This window comes from Crocodylus siamensis, chromosome 10, assembly GCF_052110815.1.
Source record: "Crocodylus siamensis isolate JL-2025a chromosome 10, ASM5211081v1, whole genome shotgun sequence".
NCBI classification, from domain to species: domain Eukaryota; kingdom Metazoa; phylum Chordata; order Crocodylia; family Crocodylidae; genus Crocodylus; species Crocodylus siamensis.
Genome location: NC_143404.1, coordinates 2,871,735 through 2,894,668, shown reverse-complemented (window position 1 = coordinate 2,894,668; position 22,934 = coordinate 2,871,735). Strand labels below are relative to the sequence as shown.

General features: G+C 59.3%; 1 protein-coding gene across 2 annotated transcripts in view; it reads left to right on the top strand.

Annotated features, from left to right (window-relative positions):
* Positions 1 to 2,310: 2,310 nt before the first annotated feature.
* The window catches only part of LARP1 (La ribonucleoprotein 1, translational regulator), a 44,568-nt gene continuing 23,944 nt past the window's right edge, over positions 2,311 to 22,934 (top strand). For both annotated transcript variants that reach the window (XM_090064439.1, XM_090064438.1), the window contains exon 1: positions 2,311 to 2,800. In XM_090064439.1, the coding sequence (XP_089920565.1) occupies positions 2,545 to 2,800 (256 nt within the window). In that variant the 5' untranslated portion in view covers positions 2,311 to 2,544. The remainder of the gene's footprint in view (positions 2,801 to 22,934) is intronic.

The following is a 22,934-nucleotide window of genomic DNA, read 5'->3' as shown; positions in this document are numbered from 1 at the left end:
ATTAATCTCCGGTCCTCTGCGCATCCCTGGCACGAGGAAGAGACTGAAATAAAACGCTAGTCTGAGCATGCATTGTGTAATCCTCCGTGCGGGGGTTACCGACTTGGGGAAGTCAAATAAGAAAGCCTCTTAGGCCGTTAAGTCCGTCCTCTCGCCATTGCAGGCTTGGCTGTGCGTCCCTGCGTGCAGCAGTGTGCACGGGTTGGAGCGTGGCACTCGCGCGGAGGTCTGCGCACGCTTCCATGGGCCGGAGAGCGAGGGACTTAGGTGCTGCAGGAAACTCCTTGCTTGCCCCCAGGTTTTGATATTCAGATCCTAGCTCAGCCAATTTCATTTGTGCTTAAAACTGCCCAGTGAGTCCTACAGGAGACTGGAGGCGGTGGTGACCATCACAGCGAAGTCCGATTCTTTTATCTGGCTGGGAATTAGCTCCTGAGATACGCCGATCTTCCCCAGTCCCTGGAGATGGCCACGGCAGCATGGCACCCAGGTAGAGCATGCAAGCGACTGACTGCTTCGTGACAAGCTCGGGGGGCGGCATATATGTGACACAGGCTTTACAGGCGCTGTCCGTGGGCTGGCGTGGGGGGGAAGGCGCACGGCCCCGTCGGCAAGGGGCAGCGAGAGCTCCTCGCTGCTGTACTCTGACTGATGCGCTGGCCTGGCTGGTTTGGAGCTGGGCGGCCAGGTTTGCGCACGCGAGCCAGCAAGAGGATGGTGTTCAGACGAAGGTGTCGCCTGTCTGGTTCTCAGGGAGGACTCTGACAGGGCCTGCTCTTTCCCCCAGGGCAGCGGCTCCCAAACTGTGGGTCGCGCCCCCAGACGGGGTCACATCAGCGGATGACCCCAGGACTCTTTCCTGCCATGGCAGGGGGTCGGACTTGATGATCTGCTCAGGTCCCTTCCGACCCTACACGCTATGAAACTATGGGGTCACGGGGTTGGGAGTGAAGGGCCACACTAAGGAACTGGGGTCGCGCTGCAGACAAGGTTGGGAAGCGCTGCCCTGGGGGTCACGGCTTGTAGGAAGAGCACAAGGAAGCTGCGTGCTGGCACCACTGCCCGCCTCTCCCTTTCATCAGGCCCGAGTCCTGCAGTGTCCCCGTGTCCCGCTTGTCTTGGGACCTTGCTCCCAAAACCGCCGTCCTGGCCCATCCTGCGCTCAGGCGGAGGCCGCGAGGGACTCGTGCGTGGAGCGGGAGCACGGTACGTGCAGCTCTCCGGGTGGCCCGTGCTGCGCAGGTGTGGTGGACGGATGCCCCCAGCGCCGGGTGCCTGGTGGGTGGATCGATGCGCCCTCCATGGCCCTGCCAGACCTGCTGCCCCTCTGGACGTGGCCCAGCGCTCGTCCTTCAGGGCCACGGAGGTCCATTGGTTTCTTCTTTCCTGTGCTTGTTCCATGCCGTTTCTCTCCGTTCCTCTATCTTAGCAGCTAAGTTATAAAATCCCACCCTCCGGTCTCTTCTCCGCGCGCCGCCACCGCCCCGGAGCTAGCGTGTTATTGCAGCTTGCCGTGTTTCCCACCTTCCCGGACACCTTTTGACTTGCTGCACAGACGCAGCCCCCACGGGACATTGCACCTCGGTTCTTCTTGACGAACGCCAATGCCGCCTGGGGGTAGAGGATGGCCGTGCACACGCCGGTGTGAAGGTGCGAGCCTTTGCGTGCGCGTAGGCCGCCTTCCTGCAAGCCACCCTGGAGCCGGAGTGATTTCTAAAGCAGCAACGTAAGAGTGCAGCACACGGTCACGTCTGGGGGCTTTTCATCATGTACTCTTTTGCTGTTTCAGGCCGCTTTTGCCTTCTCGGTGAGCTGCGTTCGGGAGGACGGGGGCAGCGTGAATTTGGCCGGGGCGCGGGGGCAGATATCGCGGCCCGGTTGGAAACGCCTGCCCAGGAGGCCAGCCGATGCCGGCTGTAGCCGCGACGGCCCCCCAAATGGCGCGGCAGGCGAGGAGTCCTTCGGCCATCGCTGGGGGATAACCCCGGACCACGCAGGACGCGGGTCCTCGCGCGGCGGCGTTCTCCCGTGGCTGGCCCGAGCACAGCCGTGCGGCAGAGCGGGGGCTTTCTGCCCTTGGTGCCCTTTCCCCCGGCCCCAGCCCCTGCGGCGGGAATCCCAGGGCGGGGCCGGCGAGGGCGGCCGCGCCCGAAAGCTCGCGCCGAAGCGCGGTTTCGGCGCCGGGCCCGGCGCGCGGCGGGGCGCCGGCAGGGGGCGCCGGCTGCGGGCAGGGGCGGACGCGGCGGCGCTAGGGCCCGGCGCGGCCGCCGCCGCCTCCCGCGCCCGGCCCCGCCCCCCGGCCGGCGCGGCCCCGCCCCGCCGCGGGTTGCATCAGGCACGTGCGCGCGCCCGCCCGCCTGTCGGTCCGTCCGTCCTGCCCGCACCCGGCGCGCGGCCCCGGGCCGGGGGGTGGGGAGCGGAGCGGAGCGGCGCGCGCTCCCGCGGCAGTCGCGTGGTCCCCGCGCGGCTCCATCTTGCAGCCGAGCCGGAGCCGGAGCCGGAGCCGGATCGGGGCCGGGGGCAGCCGCAGCCGGAGCCCCCCCAATGGCCGCGGAGGTGGAGGCGCTGCTGCTGCCCGGCGGCGCCTTGCTGCTCCCGCCGCCCCCGGAGGAGCCGCAGCCGGAGCGGGAGCGGGAGCGGGGCGGGCCGGCCGACGCGGAGCCCCCCGCCGCCGCCGCCGCCCCGCCGGGCGAGGAGCCGGCCGCCGCCGCCCGCCGCGACTTCATCGAGGCGCCGCCGCCCAAGGTGAACCCCTGGACCAAGCACGCCCCGGCCGCCGTCAACGGGCAGTCCCCGCCAGGTGGGTGCCGGGCCCCGGGGCGGGCGGGGAGGAGGCTGCCGGGCGCGGCCCCGGGCAGGGGGGCGCTCGACGTGTCATGCGGGCACGGCGCGGCCTGGCGCGGCCTGGGCGAGCCACGAGGGCGGAGCGCGGCCGCGCCGGCCACGCGGGAGCCGCCTCCCGGCCGGGGCTTCCGCGCCCGCGCCCCGCCGGGCCGCATCCAGCGCCTGGGCGCCGGCGCCCCCCGTCCCAGGCCGCGGGCCGGATCCGGGCCCGGCGCTGGCTCGCCCCGCGTGTGCGCCGCGGCCTCGCTCCGTCCCCTCCCCTCCCCTCGCCTCCCTTCCCAGAATGCCGCTGCCGCGACGGCAACGTGGTTTCTTCCCCCATGTGATTGCGCCGCGGGGCCGGGGCCTGCTCCCGGTGCGGCTCGGGGTGCCCCCCCGCGCCAACAAAGCCGGCGGGAGGGGGAGGGGAGGGGAGCGCCGCGCCGCGCCCCGCAGCGGTGGGGGGGGGGCTGCTCGCCCTTGCCCATCCCCCGCGCCCGGCCCGCCCCGGCCCGGCCCGGCTCGCCCCCCGGGAAGGGGGGATTCCCCCCACGCGCGCGGCTGGCCCCGCTCCCCCTCCACGTGGGCCGCGCCGCAGCAGGGCCCTGCCTCCTCGGCGGCGCTGGCATGCAGGCCGCGAGCCTGTCCCTCCCGTGCCCTTGCTGGCGCCGGGGCAGGGGGCCGACAGGCAGGGGAGGGCGGTTTGGGGGTCCCGCACCCCCTTGCGCCTTCCTTCCCCCCCCGAAAATCCCTGCCGGCTCCGTAATCCGCGTGCCGCAAGGGCACCTTACTTCAGCCCCCCTCCCGTCCCGAAAGGAAGGGTGAAGGGGTGCCAGAGCCGGGGTTTGCTGGCAGGCTCCCCCCAGTCATCCATCTTTCACCCACCGCTGCTTGTAGGCCAAGGCTGGAAATGCTGAACCCTCCATTTTCTTGCTTGCTTTCATAGAGATCACTTCCCTCAGGGAACTGTTTGATAAAATGAAGGGAATCGATAACTAAGAAAATAAATCCTGGGGAGTTTTAAATCGTGGCCTCCTTGGCGAGGGGGCTTGTTGCCCTTTCGCCTTCCCGTGCACACTTGAAATGGCTTTCCCGGCTATGACAGCAGCAGTGAGCGTGCGAGCCTTGGGGTTTTTCTTTTTTTTCCCTCCCCTTTCCCAAAAAGTTAGTACTACCTAATATGATGAATCATCATAGTTATTGATCCGTGGAAGATGGACAGCTCTGCAGTATCTGGGTGCAGCGGTGTTTGGTTTGCATGGGATGATGTACAGAAGATAGATTAAGGTCTCCCAAAAAAAATATCCACATGGAGACCGCGGCACGCCCGGATCCCAGGCAGCGATAGGGAAATGACTTGTCTCGACAAAATCCAAGCAATTTTTTTTTTTTTTTTTTTTTTTGCCGTCTTGGGTTTACTTCTTGGTGGATGATGGGAAGCGGGTTTTATCACGCCTTCATGCAGAGATGAGGCTTCATCATGCTGCTTTCTTGGGCCCTCTCCATTCCCTAGAGAGGAGCCAAAGACTGCCAGCATTTTTAAAGTGCTGTATAAACATTCTGGATCCCGGCTGCTGAAGCAGGTTGGTCGTGTCGCCTTCCCTCTTCAGTGTATTCCCGGTGCTGTTTGCTGTGGGCAGCCTTCGTGAACTGCAGTATTTGTCTTCAGCCTTTTAAAAAATACAAGGCAACATCCTTCCGGTGCAAATGGGGTGGACCGATTTCCAAGGTCTGCTCTGACTCTCTGTCTCTTGTGCCTTCACGTTGCAGGCTGTCAGGAGCACCCAGCAAGGAATATCCTGGTTACAAAGTGGGGGAAACCCTTCAGAGGAACAAAACCGTAGACTTTGGGAAGGATCCAGGCTGCGTTAAGTATTAGGCGGCACACCAGGGGGGTTTTGGTGGGGGGGAGGGGAAATGCTAGCATTGATATTTTTATTTATTTTTTAATGAAGAAGACGGCATTTGTCAGAAGGAACCCGTTGCGCTCTGTTGAAGAGTCGCAGTATTATTCTCCAAGGTGTTTAAATAGTGCAGTTGAGTTGCGGTGCATTTTTCTGGAGCTTGGCAGAGGTGGCCGTAGTTCTCACAATGCCGGCCTTGTCAATATTAGTCTGCTCCTTTGCTCTGGGGCATTGTTTCTTCTGCCTCTTAACCAAGGGGAGAGAGAGAACTGTTTGTAAAATAAACACAGTTGTCACAAGCTCCTCGGATAGGCGAACTCGCAGCTGAGACCTGCCTGGGCTTCCTCCCGGGCTTTGGAGGCCTCTCCCGTGGTTTGAGACGTTCTCTTGCAACTTTTGGTTGAGGATTGCTTAAGGCAGAAGCTTGCGGATTTGGGGAGACGGGCTTCTAGGCTGAGCAGACGTCTAGGCGTGTCTCGCATGGGCTCCAGCAAGGTCTTTGTGAATTTTTTTCACCTCAAAATGGGGCAAGTTGCAGCAAAAGCTTTTTAATGTTTCTTTTCAGGATACCCCAAGTAGGCCAGGAGCCTCCCCTGGAGCTGGGCTTTGCACTGGAAGTGCAGGGTGCTGCCGGGCCCTGACCCTGCCAGACCCTGGAGCTGCAGTCGGTCTGAGCCCATAAGTGGTCATTTTAATTGGTGCACGGGGTGTAAAGCAGCAGGGCGGACCCGGTGGCCCTTGTGTGGTGACTGGGTCTCTAATGATCCGTCTCCAAAGTAGCCCTCGTGAAGTGACAGACGAATGGCGTTGAGCAGACGTGCAGACTTCTGGACGCGCTGACTCCTGAATTGCAGCGTCGTGGCCATTTTGTGGGCTGAGAGCTTGCCTGGGTGGAAATAGTTAATGGTCTCGTGTCATGCTGTGGCTTTGAGGCACATACCCTGGGGCCTGAGGCAGGAGCGTGAGGATGCAACTTCGTTCTTGTGGGTTTTTTGCCAAAGGTAGGATTTCTACCAGGGCCTCGAGGTGAATCGAGCGTGCACCTGCCCTAGCACACTTGGGGCACGTTCCAGCTGGGACTGAGCTTCAGAGCTGATTTAAATCACTCTGCATTTCTAGGACTGAGGGCTATATTGAAGCAAAACAGCCCTCACTTGTGTTGGATTGAACCACGCAGGGACTTGAGGGGAAAAAAGTGGAAGAGCGCACTGAAGAAACCCGTGAATGGTTCTCTTTGCAATGCTCAGAAAAGAAAGCCTCTTTCCTCCAGAGTTTTTAGTAGCTCAGCTTTGCGGTTCGGTCAGAGGGTGCTGGCGAGAGTCGGATGTATGAGGGAATTTGTCGGGGGGCTTTTAGAGTAGCACAGGTAAAGTTTCTCAAATAAGCAAGCTCTGTGTTGGAAGCTTTACCAAGCTCCAGAGGTGCGGACAGGGTTGGGGATGGGGGTCTTGCTTTTCTCTTCCTGTTGGTCTGGTAACGAGCTAGGGAGCTGCTTTCCCTTGGTACACGCGCTTGCCGTAGGTGCACTTCCTGCAGTGTAAATGAACCAAGCCAGTAGCCAAACTAGCAGGAGAAGCCTCGCCACCTTAGTGTACGTACAGTAGGAAGCAGAATGTGCCCCTAAGGAAACACCGTGCACTTCTGTGCCTCTGCAGGTGGCTGGAAATCCAATATTAAATGCATTGCTTCGCCAGAGAATTGGGCAGGAGGAGAACACTGGGGCCTAAGATTACATCTCCTAGAACACCGCGTACCCGCTTGGTTAGCCCGTGGGTGGCTGCACAGCTGGGCTGATGTGGCATGCTAGTGCAGAGGGGGTCTGGCGTTCCCAGCGCGCCCGTTGGCAAACCCGCTGCATCGGCTCCGAGGTGGCATCGATGCTCGCCGTGCTTTAAATTTACCTGCGGCCGCTCTCAGACATGAGACCCTGCTGGCGCTCGTGACGGTGCTGCGGGCAGCTGAGGTTCGTCTCCACTAGCCCGTGCGCGTGTACGCTGTCGCCTCTAACCAGTATCTCTGTTGGAAAGGTATTTTTAGTTTTTCTAAGGCGGTTTCTAGCTTGCTCTCTGGCGTTGCTCTTCCAGCTGATCTAGAAGCATAAGAAGTCCCATCCGGAAGGTACACCCTAGTTCCTTCTAACAAGTATCCGGGGTACAAAAGTAACATGTAACGAGGCATAGTCATGCGTAGCCGCCTGCCCTGCGAAGCTCACCGGCCTTTCGTCCCTCGAATGCGGAAGAGACTGGGTGGGCCCCACCGATGCTTTCCTCTGTAGCTTGGGGGCGCAGGCTCGACTGGGAGCCAGGGCGGCTCTTGCCCCATGACACACAGGGAGAGGATTGCCAAGCCCGAAGCACACCTTCCCATTAGGTGCTCGTGCGCCTCGGCGTCCGGGGCTTGGTGAAGCAGCAAGCGTGGGTTGCCAAAGAGTTGGGTAACTCTCATGCTGGCTTGGCTTTGCTTAGCTTGCAACAGGGCTCTCTGCCATTGTGGCATGAGTGCCCCCCTCCAGAATTTCCTCTCTTCCGAAATATCCTTTAACTCTGATCCCACGACTCAGGTTTGAGGAACTTTGACTTGCTTTTTTTGGGGGGGCTGGGACTTCCCGCTGGGGGAGTTTGAAGGTCGGCTTTTCCTCCCTCTCACCCTGCACCTATGCCCTTCAGATTTATTCTGGACCTTTGCCCTGTTCTGCACTGTTGGTTTCAGGGAAGGTTGGGTAATGCGGTGTGTTGGCTGAAAGGTGACTCTCGGCCCCTTGTTGCCGGGACACTCTGTCTTCCTGAAATGATGCTAAATTCCCAGTTCTAGTCAGATTATTTTTATCAACTCCCCCCCCCACGCCTTTTGAATCTTTCCAGTGAATTTTTTTTGGCCTTCCTACATTTGTAGCATGTGTGGACTGCATTTACCTGGGAATCCTTGGGCTCCTAAACCCCCTAGGCCTCTCTGGAAAGCCCAGTGATAAGTCTTTCTGGTGTCCAGGCTAGAAACTAGGTAGAGCAGAGCCAGATCCGCATCACTAAGTGAGCAAAGAGGGCGGTTGTTCTCCGCTGGCTGCTCCCGTCCCCTGTTCAGACCTGTAATCCATGGGGTATCCTAATGAGCCATGTCAGAGCCTGCTCGGGAAGCACCGCTGCTGCAGCCTCTTATCTGAAAGGTGCCAAGTGGGGTCCCTTTTCCTAGCCCCGCTGAAAGCCATTAGGGTAAATTCAGCCTGGTTGCCTTCCTGTAAGATATTACTGCTTGGGGTCGTAGGTCAGCTTGTTACAAGCTGTGGCTTCCATGGTTGCAGCCACTGGTAACACTTGCGTTGGCAAACTACAAAGCATTAATCAACACCCTCCCTCCCCCCAAAGTTGCATCCTAGAGCAAAATGTAACGTCATCCTTGTGGAGCTCTGTCTGCCGTAAGTTTGGGTGGTTCTGCAATCTCAAATGCAAACGGCCTAGCAGCTCCGCATTGGCTTGCTTGCTGGCAGGGCCCGCCCAGACGCCTCGCTGGTGGTCCATGCTGATAACTGCTGGCAGAGCCAGACAGAGCTAGGTCTCCTCCCAGTCCTGAGCTTTCACCGTAGGTGTCAGGCATGCCTGGGTGCTCCTGGTTTTTCCACTCTGGCACAGACTCCCTTTTTCGTTCAACCACTCAGTGGGCACATCTACACGTGCGCAGTAACTGAAATTACTGTGCGGTACAGGCACACATCTCGCGTGCACACCTGTACTGTGCACTAAATATGACAGCTTTTGCAGACTTGAGTGTAAATTGGATACCTGCGTGATGCAGGTATCAAATTTGCGCCCAGTTCATTACTGTGCAGTAACAGCACGTTTAGACGCCTTACAGTGCTGTAACCCTCTGTGTGTGGACTGACTTGCGACTATAGTCCCAAATCAGTCCACATGCAGCGTTAATGCACCTTGATGCCTGCACGTGTAGATGCTGGCCTATTCCCACTTACTGTGCAGTAAATTTAAGCCGGTGTAAGTGCACGTGTAGACATGCCCAGTGTCCTTCCTCCTTTGTCCTCTTGCAGGTTCTGATGCTGAAGGCTGCATCACCTGCTGAGAGCTTAGTGGTGACCACGGTTGCTTTTATTCATGCCGATTTTGCCATCTCTGTACCCAGCTCCTTGTTTGTCCCATGCTTAAGAGTAGGTTTAGGTCCCTGCAACTATAGAGGGTATGCTGCAGCCTTGCAGAGCTGAAACCTTTTGTAGATGGCATGCTAGGATACCGCAAGGGTGTTAACTTGGTAGCCTCCGTAGCTGGAAGACCCACACTCCCCATGGCAGCTTCTGTACTCCCACCTGAGTCCAGATAACAGCCAGGGATGCCTGGTATCAGTCTGTGATCTTCAACCATAGCATGCGGGTTGGTTTCTCTTTGATCAGTGCTTTGGTCCAAGCTTTGTGCATTTGAAACCCAGGGTCTGCTGAAGAACCACGGGCAGCTGTTCCATTTGCTTTCTCATTCTCCACATCGAAACTGGGGAAAGTTATTGAGATTGTTGTGGCAAACTTTAAATTCTGGGAACAGATGATTCAGCCTAGTGATTCCTCAGGGGTAAGGGAGGAGGGGGAGCAGGTGAGAAGGGTTTGTCCCACATCAGTGGGATGTAGCAAGAGCTTGCTTAAACCAGCTGCCTGCGTGGTTCCATAGCAGTGGTCACCGGTGGTCAGAGCCGGTGGGAACTGAGGGTTGCTGTTGAATAAGCCAGCAGAGTTTGCAAGGAAGGCTCCATCCAGCCCAGGGCAGGTGTGGGTATATCAGCAGGGTTGTGGGGGGCGGTAGAGCCAGGCATGTTCGGGGGTGTGGTGATATGCGAGGAGCAGGGGAGGGGTGGGGAATCAGTGACCTTGGTCTCATACCTGCCCCTTGATTGGATTAGTGGCTTCCACTAATGCAGCTTTGTTCCAGACGGCTGCTGAAGTGGGAATGTCGTACTGGAGGCGAGAAGGGGCAGATGCCGCTACAAGACAGATTGGGGAACCGCAAGCTTGGGTGAGCTAGCAGCATAGGGCTGGGAAGGAGCCTCCGAGGCCGTCCCAAAAGGGGCCTCGGGAATTTAGATCTCAGCCCCTCAGCTGCAGAGCAGCACTCCAAACGCGGGCCCTGCTGCAGCGTGCTACAGGCAGAGAGCTGGGGAGAGGAGGGTGCTGCTAATGCTTTGATTACTGCCGAAGAGGGACATTTTTAGGTTAACATGTGCTAGGCAGAGGACTGCGTCCTGTGCTGCAAAGGAAGGGGGTGGGGGAAGAGTCCCAGCTGTCCTTGCCAGTCTGGCGTGGGATGGGGAGATTTCTTCCTGACCCCAAAGCCTGCATTTGGTTTGACCCTGGGTGTGTGAGCCAGGCGCTTGCGTGGTTTCTGAGTACTACTGTGACCATGAGCGTGTGCCAGCTGCCCCCTTCCACCTCCCCCAGCCAGTGCCGAATACTCAGGACTTCAGGATAAGTCAGGGAAGCCTCCCAGAATCCAAATGGCTCACTTGCTAATGGGAGATGGGTTGAAGATCTAATGAACTCAAAGTAGCTAGATGTAGACAAGGCCTAACTGATGATGTTATTCCTGCAAATGAAGAGGGCAAGGCTGCATGGGTCCTGGCCCACAGCACTGTTGTGTACGTTGCACTGGTCCAGAAGTACAGAGTCTGGTTTACTCCTCGTGCGCCTGGCTCTGCAGAGGCTCCGGTTGTGCCATGCTGAGTGCAAATGTTGTTAACTTTGCACGTGCTGCTGGGGGTGGGCATTCAGTTCCCTGGTGTGCACACGAACGAGAAGGCTGATGATGCAGCGCTGCTCAGAAGGCGCATAGCTGCTGTGATGACCCAGGAGCATCTCTCTGCCTGCCTGCAGTCCCATCCTTTTGGCCGGATGAAGGCTGGCGGAGCTGTGGGAGACGTGCCTTCACCCTGGGGGCACAGGCCGCTGTAGGAGAGGGCGGGGGGGTCTTCTCTTGCACAGCAGCAGCCCCTCCAGCCCCAGCGAGCAGGATAGGAGGAGTTCAGTCATGTCTGCCAGCTCGGGGCCTGTGTGCAGACTGGAAGCAGACATCACGCAGGCCCAGCAGAAGACACTGGAGAGGCAGGGTCAGTCTGGGAACTCGGGCTCTGCAGCTGCTGCTTTAACTGTGGCAGCTGGCTGCGCTGGTAGAAGGGTTTCAGCTACCAGGGTTAAGCTGTCTGCGTCTCCCCGGAGCACGGTGCTAGCCCGGTCGTATTGCCCTGGGATGCAACCTTTCCAACGCGTGCATCCCTGCTGGGAGAGCACTGGCCGGTGCTTACCTGCCTCACCTCGGTGACCCCCCAGCTGCCTTGGGTTGGAGCATTTGATGCGACTTTCCTGGGAAAGGCAAGGTCTGTTTCCAGTGGAGCAGGTTCGAGCAGGCAAGCTGGTCTTGAGGTCCTTAGTGCAAGTGAGGGCACGGAGGGTGTAACTCTGGGCTGCCTTTGCACAGAAGTCCTTTCCGTCCAGCTAGCCCAGTGCCCCATCGTGCGGGGGGGGAGTGGGCGAGTATATAGGCTGTGCCTGTCTAGGTAGAGCAGCGTCTCCCCCTCTTCCATTATAGCTTTCAGCATTTAAAAAGGCCCAGGGAGTCCTCGCTTGCAGGTTGTTGTCCTCGCTGCCGTGTTTTTAATACCCGCCAATGGACCGAACTGCCATGAGTCCAGCCAAGGTAAAGCCCAGAACGCGGTGCTTCAGGACCGGGGTCACGCAGGCTGCATGGCCAGGCTTGGAGAAGTGACTCGGCAGTGGCCTCCGGCACCAGATGCAGGGGAGATGCATGGTCCTGTTGCATTCCCGATGCCATCCCAGTCGACTGGGTCTTGTGGAAATGTCTGCGATTCTCTGAGGGGTGGCCATCTGAAACTTTGGGAGGGAGGGTCCCCAGGACGCTGCTTTGATGCCCTTGAGCGGGGGTTAAGGATGCCAGCCATGGGTCTCGGGGGTAGGGACTGGCTGTCCCCAGCTCCATAACAGTCCGGACCCCCCTCCCTCCAGCTAGCCTCGTGTTGTCCATCTATCTGTCTTGCAACGAGAGTCTTCTGCTGGCAGACTGGCTTGGGATACCTGATTTCAGAAGAGCTGGCTGTGCTTCTGGGCAGGCCTTTAACTGTATTTAAATGCTAGAAGTCCACCAAGAGTGCTTGGAAATGCTTTTGCATTGCACTCTGGTTTTGTGTTTTTGTTTTTAATTCCTCCTTCCTGTCTACTTCATTTGGATGCATTGAGCCCTCCAGAGTTCCCTGGATATGCCCGAGATGTCCAGAAAGGCCCACCCTAGGAGGGTGTGAGGTCCATCCCTCGTCTCCCCATCCGGGGCTTGGGCTACGTCTGCAGCACTCGTCCCTTTTCAGTCTGAAGCGCTGGAGCCCAAATCTTCCCCCTCCCCGCCAGCTTCCCTCCTCCTTTTTTGTTCCGACAGGTTGAGCTACACTAGTGAGAGGCCTTTTTGCTGGGAGTATCTAATCTGAGATGGCTTCCTTTCATCTGACCTTCGGGGTTTTGTTATTGCCTTTGTGATATTCTGTCTCTGCGCAGGACAGGTTTTGGGGTGCCCTTTGCCCCCTCTCCCAGAGAGGAGGGACTGGGGGCTGCCCTTTAATGTCCTGCTTGGCTGTGCGTTTCCAACAACATCGGTTCAGGCTCTTTAATGATTAAATGGCAGGGGCTGGAAGCCAGGTCACCAGCTACGACGTGGAAATAGTAGTGCGCCTTGACTTTTCCCTCGCTCCTTGCTGTGAGATGCCTGATATTTCTGCACTGTGTCCCGGCTGCGGTGTTGATAGGGGGACGCTCGGGCCTGTGGTGTTTCCAGCAGTGAGATTTTGCTGCTTATCCAGTTTGCCAGGTCTTATCGGCCCTGGGAGGGGGTTAAATGCGGGGAGCGTCCAATGTTTGCTCTCTGGAACAAGCCCTGATAAATGGCTGGGAGAAAAAGCAGCCGTGACCTTACAGTTATTTGCGTGTGCGAGCTTTGGGGCTGTAGGGTTGCTTGCAGGGAGGGGTCTTTTTTTTTTTAACCCCTGTGGTGCAAATAAATGCAGGTCCTGGTGGGAATAGCTGTGGGTTGTGGGGGCAGGTTGTGGCTTTTGAAGTTTGCTTCTCCAGAGCTCTGGGCCTGGTGTGCAGACAGGTGCAAGTCTCCTGCCGCACTCGGAGCTAGCCTGGCTACTAGCCCAGCCGGACCGGACCGCCTGCTCTTCGACTCGTTCCTGTCCAGAGAGAAGCCTTGAAAGGGGCTTTAGCGCGGACGGGGGAGGCCTTGCCTGCTTTGGAGGCCGCTCGGGATTAACGTGCATCGTGAACACGAAGCCTGTCCCAACGCATGGGTGCCCAGATCTCCGGACTGGGGTGGCATTCACGGTTTGGGCTGGAGGGTTGCTCCTCGGACGTCAGGGTCCAGCGCCCCGGCCCAGATCTGCACCAGCTGTGAGGAAGGACAGCGGGGGGGTTTGGGAGCAGCCTTGCATTTCCTCCCTTATGGCCTTTGTTGCCTCACTACATAGCTGCAAGGGCCCAGGGCCAGGGCTTACCTTAGAGGCTTCAGTGGCCAGCGAGAGCCTGTCCCGAAAGGTACGGCCCCGCAAAGGCTCTTTGCCAGCCCCAGCACTCAAAGCCAGGAAGGAATTGGGTGCGTCCGCGCGTTGTAGGGCTTCAGGAACTTGTGCCTGCATGGCAGGTGAGTCATGCGCACGAGGGAGGAGAGCAGGAGGCCTCTAGGAATCGAAAAGGAAACCAGTCCATGTGCGCCTGTCTCAGCTTGAGGTTTCCTGCTGTCCGCGTCCTGCCGGGCCCCCTCCCTCCCTCCGCCGGCACTGGGGGCATGGCTTTTTACAGGTTGTCGCTCCGGCGCAGCTGGCTCCGGGCCAGGCTGCAACCTGGGCAGGTTCCTCTCCTCGCTTAATTATTCCGGGGCTGAACAGGGGAGTCGGCTCCCCTGCGCCGTGCCACTTGGGACCGCGTTGCCCGTGGCAGGGAGAAGGTTCCCGCCCGGCTGCGAGGGGGCGCGGGGGGGCGAAGCCGGCTCCTAGATGAAAGCAGAGTGCCCGGAAAGAAGCCGCCTCTTTCTCCACATTTGGCAGAGCACCTCCTGCGGCACCGTAGGACTTCTTTTCCACTCCCAAATCCCTGCGGCAGCGCGGCCCAGGGGCTCCGAGGGCTGGAATCCAGGCTGCTGACTTCTATTCTTGGCTCTGCCGCTGCCAAGTCCCTGAGTGACCTTAGGGAGGCTGCTTTTCCATGCCTGCAAGAGGGGGAGGAGGGTTTTCAGCGAGGTACCTGGCGAGGACAGGTGCCGGGGTCAGCCAGGGGTTGGGAGCACGCGCTGGTCACCACTGCAGCCTGGTGTGACCAGGGGTCCGTATTGCAGCGATGGGCCCCAGGTCCCCCATCGGGATGCCCCGGGGACGTTTGAGTTGTTGGCCCTGCAAGAAGGAAGAGGAGCAGGCCCTTCCCCTGCGCCCGGGCGGTTGTGAGGGCGGGCAGGAGCACTTGCTCTGGGGCAGACTGAGGAGACTTAAAGTCAGCCCCCTGCAGACAGCAAAACCAGCCCCCACCCAGAGAGTAAAGACTCTAGGACAGTCATGCAGGGTTTAAAGCCTCCTGTCCTGGGGGCTGGGCTGCGGCTAGTCCGGCCGTTTCGGGTGCGTGGTACAGGTGCTCTTGCTGTGTGGGTGCATGCCCACACTTTCTGCATCCGTCCTGCAAGCGGCTTTCGGCGCCCGGTTGGCATGCCCACCGACTGATGGAGGCCGCCCATTGCCAAGGGCAGAGTTGAAGCTTTGTGAAAGCCCCCGATCCCTTTGATGCTTGGGGAGTGTGGAGGCAAGACATGCTGCACTGATGGGGTGCAAGTTAAGGACCAGAATAGGATTCTTCGGAGACTCTTCTTGGCCAGGCTGGGGGTACCGCGCGGGGAACCTGCTGGTGCCTGTCGAGGTGCACTTCCTGGGGCAGGTGAGATCGGGCTCTTGCTGAGAAACCGAGTCTGCAGGCGAGGCTGTGGAAGCAGATTTCGTGGCTGCTCTTGACTGCGTGCCAGGCTGCTGCCGCCCCCCCCAGCCCCTCTCCCCGAGCTGGAGTGGAAGCCGTGTGGGGCCCGGACGCAGGCAGCTCCTTGCCTCGAGCTGGCATGAAACGCATGTCCCGTGTTTCAGGAAGCCCCGTTTGATCCCAGCTGAAGTGAGGACCCAGCATTGCCTCTGCAATTCAGGGCCTGGCGTGTGCATCGCCGGGGAGGGCTGGTTGCGCTTCCGGGGCCCGGGGCTCTGTAGTCAGGTCAGCGGGCTCAAAGAGCGGCGCTCGCGTTTCTGCTGCTCCCCTGGGGACAGCTGCGGACGAGAAGAAAGTGGTGCCTGATTTAAACTCCTCTGGGCACATCAGGTGCCACTTGTAATTGGCAGGCTGGTTTCTGATCTCGCCGGCTGCGCGAGCAGCAGGAAGCCGGGGAAAGCGCGTCCCACGGGGACTTCCGACCTGGCGGGCTCTGGCACGCTCTGCTTTGGGATTGCAGGTGTTTTCAAGGCAGCTGGCTGTGCAGGGCCTTTGCGCAGATAGTCCTCTGCTCTGCAGCGAGCTGGGAAGGGGAGAGGCTGCCTCCCGGTTCAAGCGTCCGGCCCCCGAGTCCTGGAAGCTGGGCCAGGGAGCAGCCCGTGCGCTTTGGCTGCCGTGAGCAGACCTCGCTTGCAAGAGCAGCTCCTGGCACTCGCGTCCTCAGCCACCCACGTTGGAGACTGACCTGGTGTCCCAAGCACAGGGGGCTGCAGCACATCTCTAGGTCCTTTGGGCTTCCTTTCCAGCCCAAAGGTGGGCTCCTCGAGGCAGGGAAATCGCTGCCGGGTAAGCGAAATGCTCGTGCCGCCACTGGTGTTGCCTCCAGGCAGCTGGGCAAACCGATGCACACGCCAGGCATCTGCTTCTCAGCAAATGCCACTTTCAGGTCAGTTCACACCCTGTGCAAGCGCTGTGGCGTGTGCTGGTTACTTATTCCCCGTTCCCCGGTTTGTCCAGCGGGCCCCGGTCTGGGTTCGTGGGGACATGGGCATGTGCTTTCTGCTCCGGGGGAGGTTGAGCGTTGTTCTCCCACGTCATCTGCTTGCTTTGATCCGGGAATTGTCCCTGCCCAGGTTGGGCAGGTGGGATTCATCCCTTGGGAAATGGGGTGTCTTTAGGCTGGCGTTTGCAGGGACCCTGTCTGTCTCGCTTTAATGGACACGTGATGCATAGACTGTGAATAAAGTGCCTATCTTCACTTCTCTGCCCCCGGCGGACGGAGGCCTTTGGAGAGCTGGACTGGGAACTGGCAGTCTGGTGGCTCCAGACCGGCCCAGCGGTTTTGCTCCACACTTCAGGCAACAGCCTGGGACTGCCATCAAGGTGGAGGGCTTTGGGGCCCTCCCATCACATGCATTTGGGGAGGTCTCCCTTGTGTTTGCACTGCGGCACCTCCAGGACTTGCTGCAAGGACCTCAAGTGACCAGCGATGGGCCCAGGTGCGGGCTGGGGCATCGGTCGCTTGAAGGGTGGCACAGATGAGACGGAGTCGGGGCTTTGCCGCTACCCTGGAAGACCCTTGGTGTAAAGTCAGGCCTCCTCCCACCCCCGACCTCCGGGAGGAAAGCGTGAAGGGTTCCCATGTCTTCAGGAGGTCTCTTTTGCAGCGCAAATCGGGGAGCCACCAGCTCTCCTGGATCCCTGCCCTCGTCCTGCCCGGGGGAAGTTAATAATTAACCTGTTCGTCTCCGTGTCCCTCTGCTCCTCTCTGTCCCGGCCTGCAAAATAAACATGTTTTCTCCAGGTGGAGAGCTTGCCTGGACAGAGGGTAGGTCTCGGGGGCATGTTTGCTAGCGCCATGGCAGGGGTGTGTGGGAGGCTCTGCTTTTCGGAAAGTCTCGTGCCCTCTGTGCCTTGTGAACTGGGACATGGGCGACTGCTCCTCCAGGACCCTGCCTGGCCTGCTCAGTCAGGTGTGGTGCAGTCAGCTGGTGGGTCACATCTTTTGTCTAGGGACCTGTCTTGCATTGATGCTGGGAGCTGGGCCTGGCTGGCTGTGACCTCTGTGTCTGCACAGGTGCAGGGGCCGTTGCAAAATGCTCTCCCCCTACCCCTTTTTTTGGCCTTGGTTTCCCCCAAATCCTTCTGCCAGGCTGCTGCCTTCTAGCCTAACTTGTGGATGCAGGAATCGGGATGCTCTGCAGTTTTGTGTTGTATGGTGGTGCTGATGCCCGGCAGGCCTAAGTAGTCTCCAATCTACTTGCTCCCCGTCGAGAGAGAGGATGGTACGTGTTTAACTCTCGCACCAGGGCCAGTGCCCGCTGTCCGGGCTTATAGGGGCCAATTGCAAATGCAAGACGTGTCTGGGGTATCAAACATGTTCCACTCGTGTTGTAAATCCCTGTTTCTGTCTGCTGCTTCATGGAAAGTCATTGCAGCGCTGGAGGCGGAAACTGGTTATTTTATTTCTTCCCAGAAAGGCTACGAAAGGACTTGCCCTGTTTAGTCAAAAATGCAAACAAGCCGGAAACCTGAATACACTTTGTGCAGTCCGTGCCTCCAGCATTCGTTTCTCATGGACCTCGGTCTCATGTTTGGTGTTGTACGGAAACCTCCGCACCGCTGAATGCTGGTGATGGCTCTTGGCTGTCTTGGCATGAGTCTTGAAGCGTCCAGAGGTGCCAGTGTTTGCAGATGGTTTTAGCCACTCCTCCGTTATGACCTTCCCTTGTATGCGCTGCCGGATCCTCATCCAGGCACATAGCGCCATATCAAGATGGCTAGGAAAACCATGGGGCTACCACCTGGGAAGCTGCTTTAGCAGGGCAGGGATGGAAAGAAGCCTTTCCATTTAACGCTTCTGGGCTCCGACACCAAGGGCATCGCGCGCGTTGCTGTGCGTAGGAGGCAGGTCAAAAATCGCTGCTGCATGCTGGATGGGGCTGTGCATTTGAATGCGTAGCTCTGTGAAGCGGTCGCAGCGTTTCACGTTGGACTTGTCTCGTGTCGGCGGCTGGCAGTGTCCGCGCGCGATGGCTGGAACGGTTCGTGCTTGCGGGGCAGGTGGTGCAGAACGCCTCGGAGCCAAGCTACCTGGCCGAACACGCGTGCAGCCGAAGCAGGAGAAACGCGCCTGAAAAGGTCGGGGTCTGAGATGCCCAGGTGGGCAGGCTTGGCGGGAGCCCCGTGGAGTTGGGGGCCCGTGATGCTGGGGCATCTCCAAAAAAGAAAGAGTCCATCTGAAGTCTGGCTTGTCTCTCGCAGGCAGAGACTTCATTGTGGTGTCGCTGGAGGGGAGAAGAGCGCTGACCCTAGGGTGGAATTAGGTGTCGTGGAGAGGCTGATGTTGCAGAGCCGGCAATGCAGACCATGCACCTCTGAATCGAGGTTGTGCCCTGAGGCCACTACCTAGCGGGGCACTGTGCTCCCTGTGTGACCGTGGGCAGTCGGTCTCCCTTGGGCCTCACTTTCCCTGCCGTGAGGATAAAGCCCATCCATGGTTGAGCAGCCCCTGGAGATGGTGATCCCGGGACCACGTCGCTCTCTCCCCAGAGACTCAGATGCCCTAAAAATAACCCCAGCTTCAGTGATGCATCCGAGCTTTATTCTATTTATTTTCCCAAAACGACCTTACAGACATTTGGGCAGCTTGTCAGCTTTAGCGAAAAAAGCAAAAGGCCACTGCGCCCGGGCGAGGGGCCCATTAAAACTGGACCCTGCTAGCCTGTCCTGGAAATGCAGCCACGGGTAACTTTGCAGGGCCACAGCTGCAGAGCCGGTCTTTCCCCTGGGTTCGCAGGGGGTCCTGGAGAGCGAGACCATTGCCAGCGAGGGGCGGGTATTTTGGGGGTGGCAGTTGCATTGCTGCCCGCGCTGAATGCAGCTGGCGGTCAGTCCAGCACCAAGCACAAAGAAAACGCACCAGGGAGCAGCAGGGTGGACGTATTTCCACGAGGCGCTCCTCCAGCCTCTCATTAAGCCTTTATCGACTTCGCCGGGCTTCAGAGTGGGCCCGAGAGCAAGTGGCTGGGGGTGCCCTTGTGCGAAGCTGTGGTCTTCCCTCCGTCCGAAGCCAGGGACCCACTGCATCGGAGATCTTGGAAATGAAATGGTCTTTTGGGTAGGGCCAAAGTACATGTTTGTGGTAAATGATAGCGTGTGCTTTTCAGTAAATGCAGCCTACCTGACAAAATAGCAGTGCAGAACGCACCTCCAGCGAGGCTTCCTCCCCCCCAAGCAGCTGCATCATTTTGCAAACAAGGAATCTGTAAAGACTTAAATACCGTTGCTTTTATGGCATGGCTTTTTCTTCCATGACTGCCAATCTGGTGCCAGCGCAGAACATCTCGGAAGGTGCGGAGCCGTGTATGTACGTACGTATGCATTATACGTGTGTGTGTATGTATGTACACACATTTCTTCCATGTTAAGTTTATCATGAAACCTTGGTATCTTAAAACTCTCAGGACTGTACATGCAGCAAGCTCGGAAGAAATGAAACGGCTGGCTGTGGGGAAGGGCGGTTGCCTTGGACCGAGCCAGCTGTGCTACCGGGGGCAGCTTTCGGGACAGGTGCCTGGGTGCTCAGCTCTTAAGGACCTGGTCAAACTTGTGGCTTAGAGCCCAGGTCACGACTGCTCCCATTTTGGCTTCGTGCTCTGGCATCCGTGAAAGGCCTCGCTATGTGCAGTCCTGCGGGCCGGGTTTGCCACAAGAAAGGATTAGCGGTTTTCGGACTTGTCGTACTTGGCAGGGCACGATCCTGAGGCGGGCTTACGTGTCCTCTACCCCGAACACCTCTAATTCCTGGCAGTATCCACTGCGTCTGCAGCGGGCATCCTACGTCTTTACATCCGCCTTATGTAAGTAGTCGAGGGGTTATCTCCCTTGCTGCTTCCGCCTGAAGGCTTTGGGAGCACCTCCGTGCTCTCCAGCTTTCGGAGAGGCTTTCGATCTCTCGGTGTCGTGCGTCTGTGAGCCACGCACGTGTTCCCAAGATGTGTTCATGCAGGGGGCTGTGAACGTGCCTGGTTGTGTTTCAGTGGTGGCGGTGGCTCTAGCACAGTCGAGCTCAGCCAGGGTGCCGCGACACCTGGGGGAGGTGTCGCGCCACGTTGTCAGTTAGGTGTGCAAACACGATTGACAAGATCAACCCGGAGACTTCAGGTAGAAAACCCGAGTTGTGGACTTTCTGGGGTCTTTGTAGTGGAAGAATTGCCCTATGATTTTTTTTTGTGAAGAGAAGACTAAGACTTGGCATTTTCCGAGAGCCTAAAAACCACTGCTGCAGCTGGGACCACGTATCGGCTGCCTTGCTTTATTACTTGAATTCTTTTTTTAAGAAAATCTTTAGCTTCTGGAGAGGTTTCCCTTAACCTGCTGAAACATTTGGGGGCCCTGCTGGGTCTCCAGCAGTAGAAGCAGATGCATTTACCAGCTAGAGATAGATCCACTTACTGCTTTCTGGGGTGAAGCCTTCTTCAAATGTCCTACCCCAAGGAGATGCCTTAAATTGGGCTTTTATTTTTTTTAAAAGAAGACTGATTTAAAAAAAAAAACAACCCCCAAACCTCCTTCTCTGCTTCCCCTGTACTACAAGGGCATATTGCATTTTGTGATTTATTTTCCTTGGGCCCCATGCCCTGTGTGGGTGTACCCCCGGGGGACAGGAGGGGACTGATGCACGTTGCATTCAGGCAGGGTTCGTTTGCAGCCGGTCCCGTAGTCCAAGGTAGAATCGTTCCAGCTCGATGCATGGACGAGATGGAGCAGGCGCTCTGGAAATCCCTTTGAGGGGCTCAGGAAGGTAAGAAAGGTGACCGTTCCCCACTTTAGGTTTGCTAGTTCACAAACCTCTGGTGCAAAGCCCCGCACTGCTGACGAACCGATCGCTGGCTGAGCGCAATGCTGAGATGTTCATCCAGGAGCAAAGCGGAGCGGGGCTTGGCCTAGCCCGAGAGCGCTCCATCCCGGCGCTCGCGAGCACAGGTTCTGCAGACGGGCGTATCGACAGCTCGGACCAAGTCAGCCTTTGAGAGAGAAGCAGGGCTGCGGCAGCCTGCAGGTATGCCTGGGAGGCTTTTCAGCCCAGCGGATTTGTGGAAGGGCACAGAAGGGAGGGCCCGTCCTTTTTTGCAGCGCCCTCGGAGGAGGGCTCTGGGATTTCTTTTTCCCCCCTCGCTGCTTTGCCACGGGTCTGCCATCGGGCGCGAGGTCTGGAAGCGCAGAAGCCACGGCTCTGCTGGCGTGGGGTTGCAGCCGTCTGGCACGCGGCGCGCTCTATTCCTGTCTGGAGTGCGTCGCCGGTTAAATATTTACAGTAAGCGGGTCGGCCGCTTCCGAGGAAGGTGTTGTCGGGTTACACAGCCCCCCGCAGCGGCTGCAGGCACGGCGGCCGCCCATTAAAGGGATTGAATCTGTGCAGAGCCGCGGGTTTGGCTGCGACCGTCCTGACCCCCGGCACCTTGCTCCTGGGCAGCGGTGGCCGCAGCAAAGCCAAGCTGAGAATATCCCTCCGGACGCCGATGGGTGCTGGGGCTGGGTGGGGAAGCAGTGCTGGCTTTTCCTCGCGTGGCAGGCGGGCTGCGTCGGGTTCCCTCGTGCTGGCCGGCCGGCTCTGAGAAGGGGCTGCGTCTGCGCGTTGCTCCTGGTCCCCGGCCGCCGCAGCATCCCTGCCGCGTGCAGCATCTGTGCTGCTCGGGCTCTCGGCTTCCTCGTCGGACACGGGCGCGAGCTCACACGTGGCGCCGACGGGGCTGGCGTGTGGACGTGGTGACTGGCTCCAGCCCCTTCTTGTGGGGAAATAGGAACGGTTTCTCCTGCGTCCTTGTACTGCAAGCACCTGTCCGCCCCCCGGGCCGGCTCCTGCCACTTGTGCGCCGAGTCTGCCGTTCTCAGCAGAAAGGCTGGCCGGCTTTGCACGGGGAGTGGCAGGATCCCCGGGCTGGGGGGGGCGGGGGGCGCGCCTGAGCAGGTCATCGCTTTTTCGAACTAAATATAGTTGACGGTGCTTTCATAAGGCAAGGATTTCTGCGTCACGTGACCGGCTTTATCCTCCCCTGGCCGTCAGTCGGGCAGTGCGGATCGTGTATCTGAATGGGTAATAATTAACTGTTAACTAGCTTTTCATTAGAGCTTGGTGGAAGCAGGCGGGCGCTCCGCGGAGGGGAAGGCAGGAGCGGTGGCGACCGGCCCCCCACGGCCCCTCTGCGGTCGGGAGGCCCCCCCGAAGGTGAGCGTCTCTGGACGGCTTCCCCCGCAGGGGGGTTTCCTGGCTCGTGCCGCCGGTTGCATGTCACAAAACCCCCGCGGAGGAGAGCCTGACCCTCGGACTCGCGGCGGCGCGGCCTGCGTCAGAGCCGCCCGGGCCTGGGCTCTTTCCCAGGGCGGAGGCAGGAGCGTTTCTCCTTACCCCGTGGCGGGGGCAGCTGGGAAAGCGCTGGGCCGTTCCCAGGGCCTCCCGCGCAGCCGCGGCCGCGGCCCACGTGCTGACAGGCGGCCGCAGGTGGGGGAGCTCCCGGGGCAGCGAGCACCGCCCCGCGCCGTTCCGCTTTGCAGGGAGCCTTCTCCGGCACCCGCCAGGACGCGTCGCCTGGCGCCTCGGCGCTGGGAGCTGCTGCCCGGCGCTTTTTGGGAAGCCCAGGTTGCCGCCGACCTCTGCGATTGCCCCAGCGCAGCGCGGGCAGCCCCACCCCGGTCTCCCCTCCCCAAGGAGCTTTCCTTTGCTGCCGGCCGGCCCCTCCTCTTGGTCGCAGGGCGACCGTGCGCAAGCTCCTGACCTGCTTTAACGCCAGGGAGGCCTGCAGGCCGCGTCCTGGGCGCCGTCCCCGGGGCTGGGGTGGGTGGCTGCTGTGTGCGTACTGGTGATTACAATGCAGCTCTTCCCCAAAGCGCGTTTCTGGGAAGCTCGGGGCTGCAGGGGCAGGGGGAGGGCAGTTGTTTCGTTAAAAGACTCCGTTGCAGTCATCTGTGCCGTAGCCCTGCGGGTGCTTTCGTCCTCCGATTTGGGCCCTGATGGGGAAAAACCTCGTGGTGGGGGCGCCGTGTTGCGCCTCTTGCGTATGTCCCCAAAACCAGGAGGACTAGAAGGGCGTGTTGTGCTGCCGGGGGTCGGACTGGATGCGACCTCCCGAGCTGCCTTCCAGCCCTCCTTGTCTTTGCTGCTGCGTGCGCTTGGTTCATCGGGCGTCTCGGCCGCGTGAGGCCGCGGC